At 40.4% G+C, this 17,170-nt stretch overlaps 3 protein-coding genes across 21 annotated transcripts in view; all 3 read left to right on the forward strand.

The window, feature by feature from the left end:
- LOC114879978 (tensin-1) overlaps positions 1-7,920 on the forward strand; it is a 118,701-nt gene extending 110,781 nt beyond the window's left edge. For 12 of the 16 annotated variants that reach the window (XM_029195463.2, XM_029195464.2, XM_029195467.2 and 9 more), the window contains 10 exons: positions 284-497; positions 590-781; positions 1,526-2,113; positions 2,414-2,763; positions 3,308-3,397; positions 4,355-4,460; positions 4,529-4,712; positions 4,781-5,146; positions 5,227-5,509; positions 5,636-7,920. In XM_029195463.2, the coding sequence (XP_029051296.1) occupies positions 284-497; positions 590-781; positions 1,526-2,113; positions 2,414-2,763; positions 3,308-3,397; positions 4,355-4,460; positions 4,529-4,712; positions 4,781-5,146; positions 5,227-5,509; positions 5,636-5,795 (2,533 nt within the window). In that variant the 3' untranslated portion in view covers positions 5,796-7,920. The remainder of the gene's footprint in view (positions 1-283; positions 498-589; positions 782-1,525; positions 2,114-2,413; positions 2,764-3,307; positions 3,398-4,354; positions 4,461-4,528; positions 4,713-4,780; positions 5,147-5,226; positions 5,510-5,635) is intronic. The other 4 variants (XM_029195465.2, XM_029195471.2, XM_029195466.2 and 1 more) reach the window with 4 other exon arrangements.
- Positions 7,921-8,639: 719 nt separating this feature from the next.
- LOC114879966 (carboxypeptidase B-like) lies at positions 8,640-12,222 on the forward strand. Of its 4 annotated transcripts, XM_029195445.2 has the most exons (10): positions 8,640-8,916; positions 9,000-9,311; positions 9,381-9,480; positions 9,548-9,653; positions 9,747-9,908; positions 10,758-10,971; positions 11,073-11,303; positions 11,368-11,552; positions 11,854-12,088; positions 12,156-12,222. In XM_029195445.2, exons 1-9 carry the CDS (start codon positions 8,735-8,737, stop codon positions 12,027-12,029), a joined length of 1,668 nt encoding a protein of 555 aa, XP_029051278.2. In that variant the 5' UTR covers positions 8,640-8,734; the 3' UTR covers positions 12,030-12,088; positions 12,156-12,222. The 4 variants fall into 4 exon arrangements, with proteins under 4 accessions (XP_029051278.2, XP_029051280.2, XP_029051277.2 ...); XM_029195447.2 differs by lacking the exon at positions 12,156-12,222 and having other exon boundaries at positions 11,088-11,303; positions 11,854-12,031; XM_029195444.2 differs by lacking the exon at positions 12,156-12,222 and having other exon boundaries at positions 11,368-11,882.
- Positions 12,223-12,702: 480 nt separating this feature from the next.
- LOC114879968 (trypsin-1-like) lies at positions 12,703-15,888 on the forward strand. Its single transcript, XM_029195450.2, has 4 exons — positions 12,703-12,762; positions 12,872-13,166; positions 13,615-13,933; positions 14,081-15,888. The coding sequence occupies exons 1-4, from the start codon at positions 12,720-12,722 to the stop codon at positions 14,405-14,407; spliced, it is 984 nt and encodes a 327-aa protein (XP_029051283.1). The 5' UTR covers positions 12,703-12,719; the 3' UTR covers positions 14,408-15,888.
- The last annotated feature ends 1,282 nt before the right edge of the window (positions 15,889-17,170 follow it).

Consider the following 17,170-nt stretch of genomic DNA (forward strand, 5'->3'; position numbering starts at 1 on the left):
GCTCCGCGAGTAACTCGAGCCGACCGTAGGCGAGAAAAGCGAGAAATCACGATTTACAGGATGAAAACAGCTGCAGCCGCGGTAACGGAGATCGTAATCCGCGACAGGTGACAGAAACATCCTGCGCATCCTTTCAAGAAACTTTTGTCTTTCTATGCGAAAAGATCGAGTTTGATCATTTTAAAGTTCTCGTCGCGGATTCCTTTCATCGAACAAGTCGACGATTGAGAAAGTTCCCTGGCAAAGTGGCCAAGTTTCACTTTCCTCTTCCTGCTGTTGGCAGATTATCCTGGCTGAGACAGCAGCAATTGAAACTGGCCGCGAGGAGGGACGAAAGGAACCCGGGAAAACTTTGGCGACAGGAGACCGGAAATCGGGTGATCGGCGAACTGAGGAGCTTGCAGAGAAACAGACTTAGGCACGATGGATATGCAAGCGACTCGGCTGTCCTCGACGACGACGACGACGCGTGGGTTGACAATCCCACTTCCGGACAGGTGAGGAACAACCCTGCGAATCGTCTTTCCTGAATTCAGCTTCTCGTTTGAGGGATCGGATAATGAATGTGATAATTAAAATGAAAATTTAGACGCAAACGCGACCGGCTCCCTACACATCGGCGCCAGCCAGCCCTCTGCTTCCGCAGCGTTCCAGCAGCCGGAAGTACAACGGAACCGCCGGAACCGGTACTTTGGGGAGACCTCGAGCGGAGAGCGTGAATGAGCGTCCTTTCATGTCTGTGAAACGGGCGTACGAATACCGCAAATACAGCGACAGCCAGGTAAACGAGGAAGTACTTACGTTTTACGCAAGCAGAAACGGTTTGCTGTTAAAGAGTTGCACGCTTGGAATCGATCGTCTTCGCGAGAGTCTTTAGAGATGTTCATAGTAATTTGAAGCAACGAAACACAACGGTGTCGGTCGATTATCGGATAAATGTTTATTAAGTCGTTACCGCGGCAAGAAGCGCATCGGAGCCTGTTACTTTAAGCGTCGGACTGCTTGAAATAATTATCGATAATAAGGATAATAAATTCGAAACGGCGCGGCGGCACGATCGATTCTACGCTTGCGCTGATGAAACGGCGGAAGCACGAACGCTACAATTTAGTTGGCCGTAGATAGCGATTGTAAGAGCGACTGCTGCGGTGCCGTGTTTTATGGTTATGCCCCTACAGTTAGATCCTAAACAGCAAGAAACGGCCCCTTAGATCGTAGTGACCACAAAAAGGGATAAGTTTCACGTCCCTGTAGCCACTAGAACAGCTTATACCTTTCTTCTGCCCACCTTTATTATTGCACTGAGAAAATTGCTAAATTTGTCCATTATATTGAGTTTAAAGAAAATGATAGCACTGCTGACTAAAAATTAATACGATTAATAATTAACTAACGACGAATTATGATTTATATAAATACCGTGATGGCAGCAAGGAAAGGATTAACCCTCATAGGACCGCGCGGTTTACACGAGGGTTAATATACCTAGCTCCCTTTAGCATGAAGCGCTTGGCTTGCTTTTCAGAGCCCTCCGACATCCCCCCGCTCAGGCTTAGCAAGCACACAACCCTTAGGATTAGCAATGCAGCAACAAGCAACGTTCGTTAGCACGGACAAGCCGCAACCACCAAGGCCAGAATCTCGAAGCGACAGTTTTATTCGAGCTGACGCTCTGTTGCGCGAACATCGTCAGCAACAGCAACAGCTAGCAACCGGCAACAGTATCGGCAATCACACGGATCAGAAACAGGATTTCGCGAGAGGTTCGCGACCGGAATCGCGGAACAGAGTGATCGCTTATCAGAGCTACGATCGCACAACGATGACCAGCAACGATAGGAGCGTGGATCACGTGGACGCGGGATTGCTGGCGGTCGTCGATCAGCAATCGACCGGTCAAAACAACGCTGATCCTCTCGTGAGCCTCATTCAATCACTGGCCGAAATTTCGCCTGTTCGCTCGCCCTCATCCGTGACTAACAAGACCGTGAACGATCATCACTCTCCAAGCAACAGCGCAGCAACTGCGGCAACTGCGAGCAACAACGTTGCTAACACCATCACTAATTGCTCCCCTAACCAGTCGCCCAAAGCATGGCAGAATTGCACCCAGGTTTGTCCACCCTCTTCCCGCGAGTATCCTCGTCGTATACGATAGTTCGACTTGCACGCTAGTTTTATTCATTCTCGTGCCTGTGCATTCAGATTGTAAAAAAAAAAATAGAAAGATATATTTTTGTTGATAAATTAGCACATGAAAAAGTATAGCGTGGTGTAGAAAGCCTCGCTATATTTATTCATAAAAATTTCATCAGTTTACATGTACATATTTTCGCTTGAGCCAAAAACATAAAGAGCAACGTTATTCAACGTTCGCTTGAAACGAGAATTGAAAATCCATGAAAATTCGCAGTCGCACAATGACTCGGCGTCATCGTGGACCGAGAGGAGCGTCAGTCCCGGAAGTGCAGTGGTCAGCAACGCCTCGAGGCCTCAGACCCCAGCGTTTCCGGTGCATCCTCGAACACCGTACGTCAACAATTCATCACCGACGGTGACGTTCGCGGCTGATCGTGCTTACTCCACTTCCAACACTAGTTACAACGTGAATAACAATAATAACAATGTGAACAACGTCGAGACAGCCGGAAACAATAATAATAATGTCGGGAATTACGCTAGCGAACGAACGATCTATATCGAAGAACGAAGAGAAGTCTCGAAGGAGACGGGACTTCCACCCAAGAGTCCGACAACACAGAGGTAGGCTGCAATTTTATTTTTTTTATTTATGTTAATATATTTTGTTGATTACACGTTTGAGTTTAATTACCTGGAGAAAGATTCGAAAAGTTTGACATTTGAAATTTAACACTTTGGTGTTTCCATTCTATGAAAATTAGCTTTTTTTGCAGCATACATTAAATCAAAATTGTATTTATGATCCTATTAATTATCTTCTCTCTAAATATAAAGGGAAATGTAACATTCCATAACATACGCGATCATCAAAGTGTTAAGCTTTAAGCTGTTCAGTTTATTTTTCCGTGAATTAAACCCGTTAAAATTAACGCGTTTTATCCTTTAATTAGCTTGAATCAATAAATAAATCGCGACCCCTAATTCAGCGATAAGATTACACATCGATGGAAGCATTAAGATTACCCCTTATCTACTATGATCAATCAAGATCCTCCATCAAGTTAAACGATTTCAAATGAAGGTTTACGTAGGCATCAAATAATTTTCCCGCGTTTTATGAGACATTACTTCCATGATTATGACAGACTGATATTCGTGATTCTAGACGATTGAGTTTCCCGGCAAGCGGGCCACTTAAACAAACGCATAACAAACGATGGCCGCTCACTAACCAATCGGCGTCGTTCGACTATAGGTAATATATTATTTGAGAGCGCTGGAAAACAAAAGATGATTTGCGCTTTCTGAATGACGGAAACGCATCGATCTCGAGGATGCCTTTTGAATGTTTTGTGTCGTGACACTAACCGTGTGTATTAGAACACTTTTCGTTGCAACTGCATCGTACTAGAAAATTAATCAAATTAATTTACAAATCTAGGATTTTTACACACTTACTAGTTCTACGTAAGCTGCTAAAATTTTTTTCCTAAATTACCCATTGATATCTATACTTAGAAGGATAATTAAATACGATGCAATTGCAATCAGTTTGCAGCAGTATAATTAAAAACGAGAAGCCGAGGACACTCGTCGTGTGTGTATTGCACCTGTTGAACTAACAAAAGCTCGAGCTTTTTGCATCGTGTATCACCTTGAAAGCAAATTGCAGGAAATACAAACGACACGTATCAATAATCATATATCGATGAATATAATTAATGGTCCCCAGCAAATCTTTAACTGCAGCAAGAAATCAACATCGCTAATTAACAATATGATATTAAAAGTAATATATGCACCGTCACCTGCTCGACAACAATTTTTTTTACGTTTACATACGTGTGTGTATTTGTCTGTGAATCGTGCATTCGTATCAAGGCATAAAAGAAGCTGTAAATTACGGCTGATTCATACTTTGTACTGTTTGTGCTTCCTCCGTCGATGTATCCTGTTCCTTTAATTCCTATTTACACACTTCCGCATAAAAGTCATAGGATATCCGTTAAAATTTCATGAAAATCCAAGGAAGGTCCTAGGACTTTTATATGTGTTGCATTTCCGATGTTTTTTCACGACGTACACCACTTTGCACGAGTCACCCATGAAACACACACACTGAGTGAAAAACCACACGCGTCTGCCTGCACGCGGAAACGAAACCCTGCTCGAAATGCATCGGATAACGATACGTGTGATTGCTTCGTTGCAGCAAGGACCGATCTGTTTCTCCGATAAACGAGTCGACGATGCAGTCTCAAGTTGTCTCACGCAGCCCTGGTACTCCGACTCACATCGAGTTCTCGCAGAGTCCCAAGGTATTTATGCGATATAAAATGAAATTAAAATTCTATTAGACGAATGGAATTTATTGAAAATATTTCAGAGTGCCACATCGTACACTTCCATTAACAGCGGTGGCCAATCGTCTCCACAGGTCCAGTATTATGGTTCGAGACGGTCCAGCGTTCATTCGAACACCGAGCCCCAGGAAGTGGCCGATGCGAACGTTAAATTTGTGCGCGACACCAGCAGGATCTGGTACAAGCCAAACATATCTCGAGAGCAAGGTAAGTGTGTTCTATTTAAAATCGAGAGAAATAGTGGGATCCCTTTAATTATTTTTCTTCATTTGCAGCCATCTCAATGCTGAAAGATGCAGCACCTGGAACGTTCGTTGTCAGAGACAGCAACTCCTTCCCAGGTGCCTTTGGACTCGCTTTGAAGGTAGCAACTCCACCTCCAGGTGCACCGAGCAGTCCCAGAGACCCGTCCAGCGAGTTGGTCAGGCATTTCTTGATCGAACCTACCTCCAGAGGTGTCAGGTTAAAGGGTTGCGCGAACGAACCAGTTTTCAGCTCGCTGTCGGCATTGGTTTATCAGCATAGCTTGATGGCGATGGCTCTTCCTTGCCAGCTGCTGCTCCCGGAACCGGAAGCTGCGGCCAGAGCCCTAGATTCATCTACCACGAACAGCACCCAACAGCTGCTCGCGCAGGGTGCAGGTAAATCTTATCAAAAATACACGAATGTTTGTTGAACTAGTTTAACGAACTACTTGCTGAGTTTAATTAATTCCTTTCAGCCTGCAACGTTTTATACCTTTTCACAATGGATACCGAATCGCTGACGGGACCTCAAGCGATTAAAAAAGCAGTCACGACCATGTTTGAACAGAAACCACTGCCTACCGCGACTATCGTTCATTTTAAGGTCTCTACACAAGGGATCACCCTGACTGATAACGCGAGGAAGCTTTTCTTCCGTAGACATTACCCGACGAACAATATCAGTTATTGCGGTTTAGATACCGAGGAACGCACCTGGGATTTCACTGGCGACGACTCTGGACGATCAGCTAGCGCTCAGTAAGTTATTTTCCTGGAAATTTTTCAGAAAGTTCCTGAAATTCACCATCGAACCTAACACTATCTCAATAAGAGTAGTATCTCTTCTAGTTCTTTTCTATAAAAAAAAAAATGTATTTTCTTCAGTCGATGCTTCGGATTCGTGGCAAGGAAACCCGCCCACAAGTCGGACAATCAATGCCACGTGTTCGCCGAACTTGAACCAGAGCAACCAGCCACGGCCATAGTGAATTTCGTGAACAAGGTCATGATGGGCAATTCCATAGCCAAGGCGAACATCGTTTAAATCCTGATATTCATCGCACGCCTCCTCTTAAAATTTTCGAGTAACGGTTTCAACGTACGGCGTTGGCCATGGACGAAAGATAGATTCGTCGAAGAAGGAAATCGTGCATGTGTGGTTCTTGAATGAATCTAATTGACTCGTAATAGATCTTCGTGCATTTCTTGAACGTAGAATCGGAGTCAGTAGAGCATGAACGTTCTAAACAATACCGTAGAAATTATCCTTAAGGGTTGTGGATCATTCGAAGAATGATCAGGAAGAGAAAAATTGATTCCATCCTTGTTGATCGCACGCTCGAGAAGAGAAACGTTGTTGACGATCGTTACTGTTGGCAGAATTATCTTTTAGCGAGTAGCAGAGTAATATAAGCGAACCTGGAGCAACGTACGACGATGCAGAGTAATTTGGTCCATAATTGGTTTGATAACTAATTAATTTTTTGGTAACTTTAATTTTCTTCTGTTCTATGGTTAAATGGAATTTTCAGAACCCACGGATGACGGACCATGGAGAGAGTTACAGTTTTAATATAATTTTAATATAAATTTTTCAGTGTTCTTTAAAAATTATTGTTCCAATACATGAAAGTATTTAAAGTTCTAAAATGCAGAATTATACTTTGCTTCCAGGGCAAAATTGTTACAGAAAGGATACCGTATATCGGTATAGAGTTCGGTAGCTATTAGTCGAAGAGCATATCGGTCGTGTAATTTCGACGATCGTCCAGCGCTCGAAGCGCAAAATCGCGAGTACGTCTCGATCGCATGAATACACTCTCATACACAGAAATATATACGTTATACACTATTGCGAAGAATAGTTGAATCAATGTGTACGTTATCATGAAAGCGTTATACTTGGGACTCTCGAGTAATGTTTAGCGAAGAAATGTTACGTCGTTGCGGAGCCATGCCTCTATTAGCCCACGAAGAAAAGGCTAGCGTGTTACATATAAATAACTGTAAATAAGTGAACAAAGAAACGAACGACGCGCGTGATTCGTCGAGGAAGATGGACGTATCACGGTGAAGAGGAAGAAGGAGGATTCGAAAAACGCGTCGAATTAAATCAGACGGAACAGAAATAAACGATACTCGAAGAGGAGTAGCGTATCGAAACGAAGCATCACATCGTCGTATAATTATTTTTTTTTTTTTTCTTCTTTGATCATCATCCTCCCGAAACCCATAGGTTCTTGCCATTAAATCGTCCTCGCGAGCGATATCCTTCGTTTTTGAAAAAAGAAAACGGTCGAACCGACGAAGGAGGATCCTGTCGACGAGGACGAGAATAAGCAGTCAATTATTGTACGAGAGAATGTTAAATGTAATTAATACGACAATACTGTAGCCACGAGAGGATCTACGATCGACATTTGTATCGTAATCCTTCTCGTCGCGACACATATTTCTTCCTCTTCGTCTTCTTTTCGATGTTTTAATGTTTTAATGTACGTGGGGAGATTGGTCGGGTCCTTTTATGCTTCCTCTTCTTCGTCCCTCCAATTTCAATGATTTTTATCAATCCTTTACAACATAAAAACAAAACCCTTCTTTGGATTTCCAAATTTATTTCCATATCTTAGGACAATATTTAAAAATTTCATGGGACTCTCAAATAATGAGGATTGCAGCAAATTTTAAATTATTATATTAACGTGTGTTAAAGCATCCTTCGTTTAAAATTTGAGGAAAGATTCATAATTCGAGGGTTGATAATTAATGAAAGGGAACCGATGAAGAGGAATTCTCATTAGACCACTGTGCTAGTCAAAATTCGGTGTAAGCCTCGATGGACGAGGTGCTGGTAATGACCCGATCTTTCTTCTCCCTTCGTCATTTTTTTTAAATTTTTCTGTTTCATCGTTTTCGCGGTTTTCCAACCGCGACGCGATCGTTGTCTCGTCTCTTATATTGTATGTTTCAAATTCTGTGTTCGCGGGAACCTGAACTAACCGAGTTAACATTAATTTAACACCAGTCATTATATAATAATTATCGAATTAATTATTTACTTATTTACGCTCTATTATTACCGTACGATCACGCAATAACTGTATTGTTGCATACCGGAACGGTATGTTCTTTATAGATGTAACGATAATAAACCCATATTCGAAGCGTAAGACGCGTTGTATTTTTAATTAACATAGGAACCAGCAATATTGTGTAGCCTAATTTTTTCCCATTTTTAGGCAGAACTCATTTCTTGTTTTCAACGTAGTCTTGGATCGAATTTAATAAAAATTGAAACATTTTCTACGACAGAAGGAAAAGAAACCAGAAAATTTTCACAGCCGATATTTCATTCATATCGAGTGGAATGGAGTCTGTTGAGTTCGCAGATATGGTAAGTAGAAGACTATCTCTCGATTACCGTTAGTAGATTATATTGGAATGAGCAGCATCGTAAATAAAAGAAGTATTTCCAGTTAGCTTCCTCTCGCGTATCGTCCATATTAATCAAACATCCATGCATAATTTATACAATAAAATATTGATTCTCCAATAGAATTAAATAATCCATTTTTGACATGAAGTATATATCAATAAAGTGGAGAGAAATAAATGAAAAATAATGGTGTTGAAATATTAAGAACGTCAGAAGATAATCGTTAACTTGACTATCTTATCCAAAAACTGATAAGACTATCGTGATGATCTTTGAATTCATAATGGGTTCATCGCCCTTGAAGGGTTTGAACCGGAAGGACTTCCTTTTGAAAAGTAGAGTCACATTCCACTAACCTCGGTCCACTGTTGCTAGAGAAGGAGCTTGAGTACTGAATACCATAGAGAAATCCCGTAAGCCAGGCCTGTGGGGCAGACCGGTGAAACTGTCGTTTTTCGTTTACGCTCACAAGTCCGGCTCCGACTACGAGAACAGTCAATAAGGAGCCTTCGAGAAGATCACATATCCTGGCCTGATTCAGGCCGACCATGGCTGTCGACGTTCAGTCGATCCTGCAGCTCGTATTTTGTTTGTCAATGATCATTTCATTGAATCTGATCGATGCTCGACCGAACCGCGTTGATTTTGAACTTTTCACTTGGGAAAATGACAATTGCTCCTCAGTGAACAAGGACGATTTATTTCTTGAAGAGGAAAGGGAAACGAATAGGTTTGTGTCGCCTAATGTGAACTTGAATTCTTGTTACGGTGAATATTTAGCAAAATTAGGATTCTTCATGGACTTTGTTTCAGATACATAAACGAGAAAGATGTACTATTAAACGAAACTAATGGTGGTTCAAATAACGAAGATAGCAGAGGATTTTCCTTTGGCGACATCGTAGAATCAATGTTTTCTGCAGTGGCGAGTGGACTTGGGTCTATCGTCACCAGTTTCATAGGCACAGAGAAAAGCTCCAAACCACGATCTACCAGGGTTAATTACAGAAACTATCAATTAATCAGATTGTTCCCTAGCAGTCAGAGCCAGGTGAAAGAATTGAAGGAACTTATGGATACTGAACCTGAGGATGTAAAATTCTGGACACAACCGATGAGCAACAAGTATACTACACTTTTGCACTCGTTTTATGTTTCATCGAACAGTAATAAAAAAGATATTGATTATTTTAGGACGACAGACGTGGTGGTCTCGCCAGATCTTGTCTCAGATGTGAAGACGTTTCTCAGGAATAAAGGAATTGACTTCAAAGTGCTGATATCCGATCTTCAGGTATGAAATAATTAGGTAATATTTTTCTAATACATTTTTTCTCGACATTTATCTTTTTTTGTAATAGAAAATGATAGCTCATCAAAATCCAAAGATGAGCAAAGAACAACGCGAAGATCTCGTCACCAGTCGAGGTCACAGCATGACTTGGAAGAGATATCATCGATACGGAGGTAATAATCTCACAATTGTAATTGCTACAAAATTAATCTTCTTCTTCTACAGAAATTGGGAAACTGTTAGATCGTCAAACGATTTTCTTTCAGATATCGTTAGATACATGGAATATTTAGCCTTCAGGTACCCAAGGCTGGTAGAATTGATAACAATTGGCAACAGTTTTGAGGGGCAACCCATTAAAATGGTGAAAATTTCATCTGGTCCAACTAAGGATGGCGATGACAAACCAGCGATCTGGATAGATGCCGGTAAGTCCCAGTTTCTTCAACATATTCTTCCGAGAACACGTTTACCTAGTTACCTTAAAGAAATTCATAAAAGATAGAAGGTTTTGTATGCATGTACGTACTTCACATTCATTTAGTTAACTCTAGAATTCTAGCGTTTGACATGAAATCTTGATCTTTATCAAACGTGACATTAAATCTCTCCTAGACTTTGCATAAGATGAAAGATCTTTTGTACGAGGCAATTTCTAATGCAAATTCATGCCTTCGCTTTGATATGCAAATGCAGCTATTTTTCTTAAAGATTCTAAACACTACTCAGTTTTATGAAAAATAAATTATTCAAGCAAGAAAGTTGTGCATTGAAATCACTTGCAATGCAAGGTTTTGTTAATTGATTGCGTTGTATAAATGATATCTGGATCGAAGCATATCATGGCTCTCATGAAACTTCATCGAAAGTTTGAAGTACTTGATAATAATTGAAAGGATTACGATATCTCTTTTTGTTATTAGTTTCTGATGAAATTTCGATTGAATTTGCATCAGAATCGATGTCTACCTTTCTGCAGAAAAAAGTCGAAATATGAAGGACGAATCGCTCAATCTTCTGTCATTACGAAGAGATATTAATTACAATATTTAATCTTTCTAATTCCAATTTTATTACGGAAATATTCCTACTTGAAGAAACCTTACATTTCTGAAATTTTATTAAATTTCAATCAAATTTCGATCCATTCTCTTTCTTACGTTACCAAGAATGTTTTGCTGAATTTATACACGCAAAGAATTTTCGTGTCCACCGTGTTTCATGGGATATGTCCCGTTACCTGTCGCTTTTTTTCGAATTGTCTTGGTATTCGGTAGGTATGCACGCACGTGAATGGATCAGCACCGCAGTCGCGACCTACATTATGAGCCAGCTGGTCGAGAAGAACAGCAGCTACTCAAAATTGCTGGACAGTTCCGATTGGATGATTCTACCTGTCGCGAATCCTGATGGCTACGAGTTCACTCACACTGGTGACAGATTGTGGCGAAAGACTCGAAGCAATCATGGGGATGATCAGGACGACAGTCGGTACGATCCTCCTGTAAAAATCAGCTTCACAAAACCTGAAGCTTTAATCAGAGCTAGTAATAATTTAGTGTTAGTCGATGATTTGCTAATCGTCTATATAGGTCCGTCCATTATAGTCTGCTTCAGTTGGTGAGCCATTATACTAGATGGTTATGGGGTAAATGCGAGGGTGTCGACCCGAATCGTAATTTTGGATACCATTGGGGTGAAGTGGCGGAGGGTGGGGCGAGTTTGGACCCTTGCCACGAAACATACGCTGGTCCGCACGCGTTCTCCGAGCGGGAAACCAAGGCGATGGCCGAGTACATACTGGCCAACAAAGAGAATATTAGGTAGATCAATGGAACATATAAATTTTCAAGAAGTAGGGGAACTGATAATGAATGAAATTTACAGGATGTACTTAACATTGCACTCCTATTCACAAATGTGGCTGGTGCCATGGGGATACACGTACTCGAAACCCTCTGACTATTCCGAATTAGTGAGTGCAGCGAAAAAAGCTATCGGTGCAATTTCGAAGGTGCACGGTACCAATTACAAACTTGGTCCGTCAGCTGATTTATTGTATCCGACTTCAGGTACGACAACGACGAGAGTAAATATTTTGTCTACGGGAACTAGAAAATATTGGATTGTGATCGTTTTCTGTCATAGAGTCATTTTCAAGGTCAAAACACATCATTTCTATATGTTTATTATTACTTCTTTATTAATTTACATCTTCAGACTAATAATTTTAGGTATTGAAGATTCAATGTGTTCCTGATTTTCCACTCAAATTTAAATTCACTTGTAATAAAAAATGAAGGAAGTCTAAATATTTTTTCTTAAATGTCACGTTTGGACCCTTTTTGGTACCATTTAACTTTAATTTTTTAGGCTCTTCTGATGATTGGGCCAAAGGTGTAGCTGGAATAAAGTACGCCTACACCCTGGAGCTTCGCGATCGTGGGACTTATGGATTTCTTCTTCCAGCGAGTCAAATCGTACCTACAGCACGCGAAATCTGGGCTGGAATCAGGATGATCGCTCGTTTAGTCACTTGCAACACGTGAAATTCGTCGTGGGTGGGCATAATGATTTCAGCGTAATACGGACTCATGAAACGTCCCTGGTATCAGTTTCAATTTGAACCTATATCGTACATTTGTAGATATCATAATAAAGATATGTCTCGACAGATGTTGATAACTGCCCATCAAATCGATGATTCACCGGCTGTTTTTTAACGGTGAATTTCGTTTGTTTACAACGTCCTTGAATGTACAGTGTAAAGTTCAGCAGATTGGACCTTCTACAACGTCATCGAAAGAATTACCATGACTAAAGTAATTACTAGCAGGTCATTTTAATGATTCGATTGATTTTATCCATGAAAGATCTGTAAATACTGTAAATCTTGTCATGTATTTAGTTAAGTAGTATGTATTCATTTAATAGAATTTAATAAATAAACATTAAGAAGAAAATGTTTAAATATAGTATCTTTGGAGTTTCCATCAATACAATCTATTTAACATGTGAACGATTTTACTTGAAAAATAAAAAACAAGACTCTTTCCAAGTAATCAGGAAAGAAATCGCGATACTGGATGATAATAGTAACGCTTCTGTTAAAATGATGTGTCTGCCAAAAACAAATTCATGAGAACTTGGAATTATCACTAGATAATGAAGCGTAACAGCATATATAAATCGTAGTTTCAACCTGATCTTAGAAGTTCCTTCCAAACACGCGAGTAACAATGTTGACCAAGTGTGCTTTGGCTGCCATCTTCGTGCTCCAGGGTAAGAATTTAAATATTTTCTTACTCCTCGAATTCATTCAGAAATTAATATAATTATACTGTCATATTTTCTTCTTAATTTCACTTGGAATTAAAACTTGTCTTTTTAGTATGCTGGGCCATCCCCTACGACCTGACACCACGTATCACCGATGGTGAAGACGCCACGCCTGGTGAATTCCCTTACCAAGTATCCATACAATGGGGAGTCCCATCCCTTATTAAATACAGCCACATCTGCGGTGGTTCTATCTTAAATGAATGGTACATCCTAACCGCTGGACACTGTATCCAGAAGATTGGACAACTGAGGGTTATAGCTGGCAAATACTACCTGCAGAAGGACGAGGACACTGAACAAACTATCGACGTTGCCAAGACTATCGTCCACGCTGAATACCCAGGGTAGGAATTGAATCTTCATCAAAATCAATATTCCATGCGAAAATAATTAAATGATGCGGCATTAATCGATTAAAAGAAATTTTGCTATTTCTACGAACTGTATTTTGTTGAGGATGGTTATCAACCCCTGGACAGTGGGCCATTGAAATTGCGTTTTCTAAACTTTTTAATATTCCAAATATTATTTTCTACCTATATATGACATTTTTAGTGACCTTCCGCTGAATCTCTCTCTTCATTACTTTTCAAAAAATTCACGAAATGTATAACGGAAAGGTCGAAAATGAGATTCAAAACGAGATCAGCCAACTTGATCTCCTATCACATCTTTCTTGGTTGTTCGATAATCCACAATCTCAGTTCGGCATTCTCTATTACCTACGGAAAGATGATGAGTTAAGCTAAACAACATTCCATTGACTTATTTCTTTTTTCAATTAATTTGCAGAGGTGTTGCTCAACACGACATCGCCCTTTTGCGATTGAAGAAACCCCTGATATTTGACAGGAAAGTACAACCCATCAAGCTGCCCGCTCAAGGACAAAAACAAGATGGAGATGTTATTATTAGTGGGTGGGGTTCAACACAAAAAAGCATCCGCCCTACCGTTCTACCAAACAAACTCCAGAAAGCTGTTGTTCCAATCCTGAGCAACGAAGAATGTTTGAAGGAACTGAAATCCAAGCCAATCATTGGTGATCAACCTGAACTCTTCAGCACTCAAGTATGCAGTGGAACTGCCGGCAAGGAAGTGTCTGCCTGCTCCGTAAGTAGATTCAAGGCTCTTTTTGGAGGGCAAAGAATTGTCAGAAAAAGGAATTTTTTCAACTCATGAATAGAAAAGAAATTTAGCAAACGCATTTATTAATTTCTATTTTCTTTCAATATGCGTTTATTTCTATTTCGTATGCAGGGTGACTCTGGTGGCCCACTCGCCCAAGGCCGTGGAGCTGAAGCTGTCCAAGTTGGTATTGCCTCATGGGTGATGATGCCATGTGGATCTACACGCATGCCCTCTGTATACACCCGTGTCGCCTCCTACGTTGACTGGATCCACTGGTACATGGATGAGCGATCAGGCACTCCGCCTACTCCGCCTACTCCGGCTCCTCCGGCTCCTCCGGCTGAAGTACCCGAAGTGACTCCTTCGACTAGTTCGGCTACTACAGTTACAATTTCTTTCCTGAACAAATTCGCTATTACTTGTATTGCAGTAATACTTAACACACTGTGTTTGTAACAAGTCAATGGAGAAATTGAATACAACAAATGAAGAAGCAATAATAGTTTCCTCGGGTATGTGTCGGGTGTGGCGTGTAGGGACAAACATTCAGGGTACGCGGATAGTTCATGATCCGGTCACTTGGGCCACGGATTGTTGGCAAGCGGCCGGTGATGGCCTGCAGCACCATGTCCGGTGTCTCCGGAGTTAGATTTTGAACTTATTGTTTAGAATGAGAGAGAGAGAAGGAGTGACTGCTGACAAGGTGCTTGTAGCAGAAAAAGCAAGCAGTGTGGATTGAAGAATCTAGTGGAGTAGAGTGGCGATGAAACGTGTTCGTGATTAATTAGTATACATAGTTTAGCTTAATTTTAATAAAATACATTTATACGCAGTCTGGTTTTCGCGAAACCTTCCAAGGCCACATATGTTCCTTATATCACCATTACTCTTCTTCGTACGTTGCGTGCGAAAGTAACTGCAAGTACAATTCGATAAACTCCAGATATCGATAACTTCTCGTAGAAAGCAAATATTTCTCAAGGACGGGACACTCATGATGGATTGCGGGTGCTCGTGTCCCGATCAAATGGTTACAATCGTATCGATCAAAATAAATCAATCCAAGCAGATTGTATCTAAAAATTAAAATACTGGGAGCAATAATGAGAAGTTTCGATTGAGTTTGCATCACAATCGATATCTACCCTTCTGCAGAAAAAAGTCGACGTATAAAGGACGAATCGATCAATCTTCTATCATTACGAACAGATATTAATAACAATATTTAATCTTTTTATTAAGGAAATATTCCTACTTGAAGGAACCTTACATTTCTGAAATTCTATTAACTTTCAATCAAATTTCGACCTACCCTCTTTTTTACGTTGCCAAGAATGTTTTACTGAATTCATACACGCAAAGAATTTTCGTATCCGCCGTGTTTCATGAGATCTGTCCCGTTACCTGTCGATTTTTCTCGAATTGTCTTCGTATTCGATAGGTATGCACGCACATGAATGGATCAGCACCGCAGTGGCGACCTATGTACATTATGAGCCAGCTGGTCGAGAAAATCAGCAGCTACTTAAAATTGCTGAACAATTCCGATTGGATGATTCTACATGTCGCCAATCCTGATGGCTACGAGTTCACTCACACTGGGGACAGATTGTGGTGAAAGACTCGAAGCAATCATGGGGATGATCAGGACGACAGTCGATACGATTCTCCTGTAAAAATCTGCTTCAGAAAACCTGAAGCTTTAATTACGAGCTAGTTATAATTTACTGTTAGTCGATGATTTGCTAATCGTCTTTATATGTCCGTCCATTATATGCTGCTTTAGCTGGTGAACCATTATACTAGATGGTTATGGGGTAAATGCGAGAGTGTCGACCCGAATCGTAATTTTGGATACCATTGGGCTGAAGTGGAGGAGGGTAGGGCAAGTTTTGACCCTTGCCATGAAGGCGATGGCCGAACACATCCTGGCGAACAAAGAGAAGATTAGGTAGATAAATGGGAGATATTAATTTTCCAGTTTTAGGCGAAATGATAATGAATGAAATTTACATGGTGTACTTAACGTTGCACTCCTATTCGCAAATGTGGCTGGTGCCATGGGGATACACGTACTTGAAACCCTCCGACTATTCCGAATTACTGAGTGCAGCGAAAAAAGCTATCGGTGAAAATTTCGAAAGTACGCGATACCAATTACAAACTTGGTCCGTCAGCTGATTTATTGTATCCGATTTCAGGTACGACAACGACGTGAGTAAATATTTCGTCTGCGTGAACTAGAAAATATTGGATCGTTATCGTTTTCTGGTTGAGAACTAATTAGTGGAGCAGAAACGATACCGCCGTACTCGTTAACTAATTAAATTGATTGCTATTACATCTATTCGATAACCTAGATACGAAGTTTGCTTCTTGAGATTATAGTATTTGTCACGATGATATAACATACACAATTAATAGGGTCATTTTCAAGGTCAATACACATCATTTCTATATGTTTATTATTATTCTTTTATTGATTTACCTTTTCAGACTAAAAATTTCAGGTATTAAAGATTTAATGACTTTCTAGTTTTCCACACCAAAAATTTGAAATTCACCTCTAACAAAAAATGATCGGACTCTAAATATTTTTGCTTCAATGTGATGTTTGGACCCTTTTTGGTACTATTTAACTTTAATTTTTTAAGTACTTCTGATGATGAGCCATAGGTGTAGCTGGAATAAAATACGCCTACACCCTGGAGATTTGCTATTGTGGTACTTACGGAATTCTTCTTCCAGCGAGTCGTGCCCACAGCTCGCGAAATCTGGGCTGGGATCAGGATGATCGCCCGTCTAGTCACTTGCAACACGTAAAATTCATCGTTAATAACGTAATGGTTTCAGCGTACTGCGGACTCATGAATCGTCTCTGGTATCTGTTTCAATCAGAACCTATATTGTTAATTTGTTAATATCGTAATAAAGATCTGTTTGGACTGATGTTGATAACTGCTCAACAAATCGAATAGATAAACTGTCCAATCGTTATCGATGATAACGCTCAATTTCGTTTCTTTACAACGTCCTTGGAGGTACAGTGTAAAGTTCAGCAGTTTGGACCTTATGAAACATCATCGAATGGATTACCATGACTAAAATAATTACCAGAACATCATTTTAATGATACGATTGATTTTATCTATGAGCGATCTGTAAATATTGTAAACTCTCGATCTTGGCATCAATAATGTGTAATTAAATGTTGATTAG

Source organism: Osmia bicornis, chromosome 14 (assembly GCF_907164935.1).
Source record: "Osmia bicornis bicornis chromosome 14, iOsmBic2.1, whole genome shotgun sequence".
In the NCBI taxonomy this organism is placed as follows: domain Eukaryota; kingdom Metazoa; phylum Arthropoda; class Insecta; order Hymenoptera; family Megachilidae; genus Osmia; species Osmia bicornis.

Coding starts and splice junctions, on each gene's coding strand:
- LOC114879968 (XM_029195450.2), top strand. CDS start 12,720: ATGTTGACCAAGTGTGCTTTGGCTGCCATCTTCGTGCTCCAGG. Junction 12,763..12,871: donor TGCCATCTTCGTGCTCCAGG/GTAAGAATTTAA, acceptor TTGTCTTTTTAG/TATGCTGGGCCATCCCCTAC. Junction 13,934..14,080: donor AGGAAGTGTCTGCCTGCTCC/GTAAGTAGATTC, acceptor TTTCGTATGCAG/GGTGACTCTGGTGGCCCACT.
- LOC114879966 (XM_029195444.2), top strand. CDS start 8,735: ATGGCTGTCGACGTTCAGTCGATCCTGCAGCTCGTATTTTGTTTGTCA. Junction 8,917..8,999: donor GAGGAAAGGGAAACGAATAG/GTTTGTGTCGCC, acceptor ACTTTGTTTCAG/ATACATAAACGAGAAAGATG. Junction 9,481..9,547: donor TGCTGATATCCGATCTTCAG/GTATGAAATAAT, acceptor TTTTTGTAATAG/AAAATGATAGCTCATCAAAA.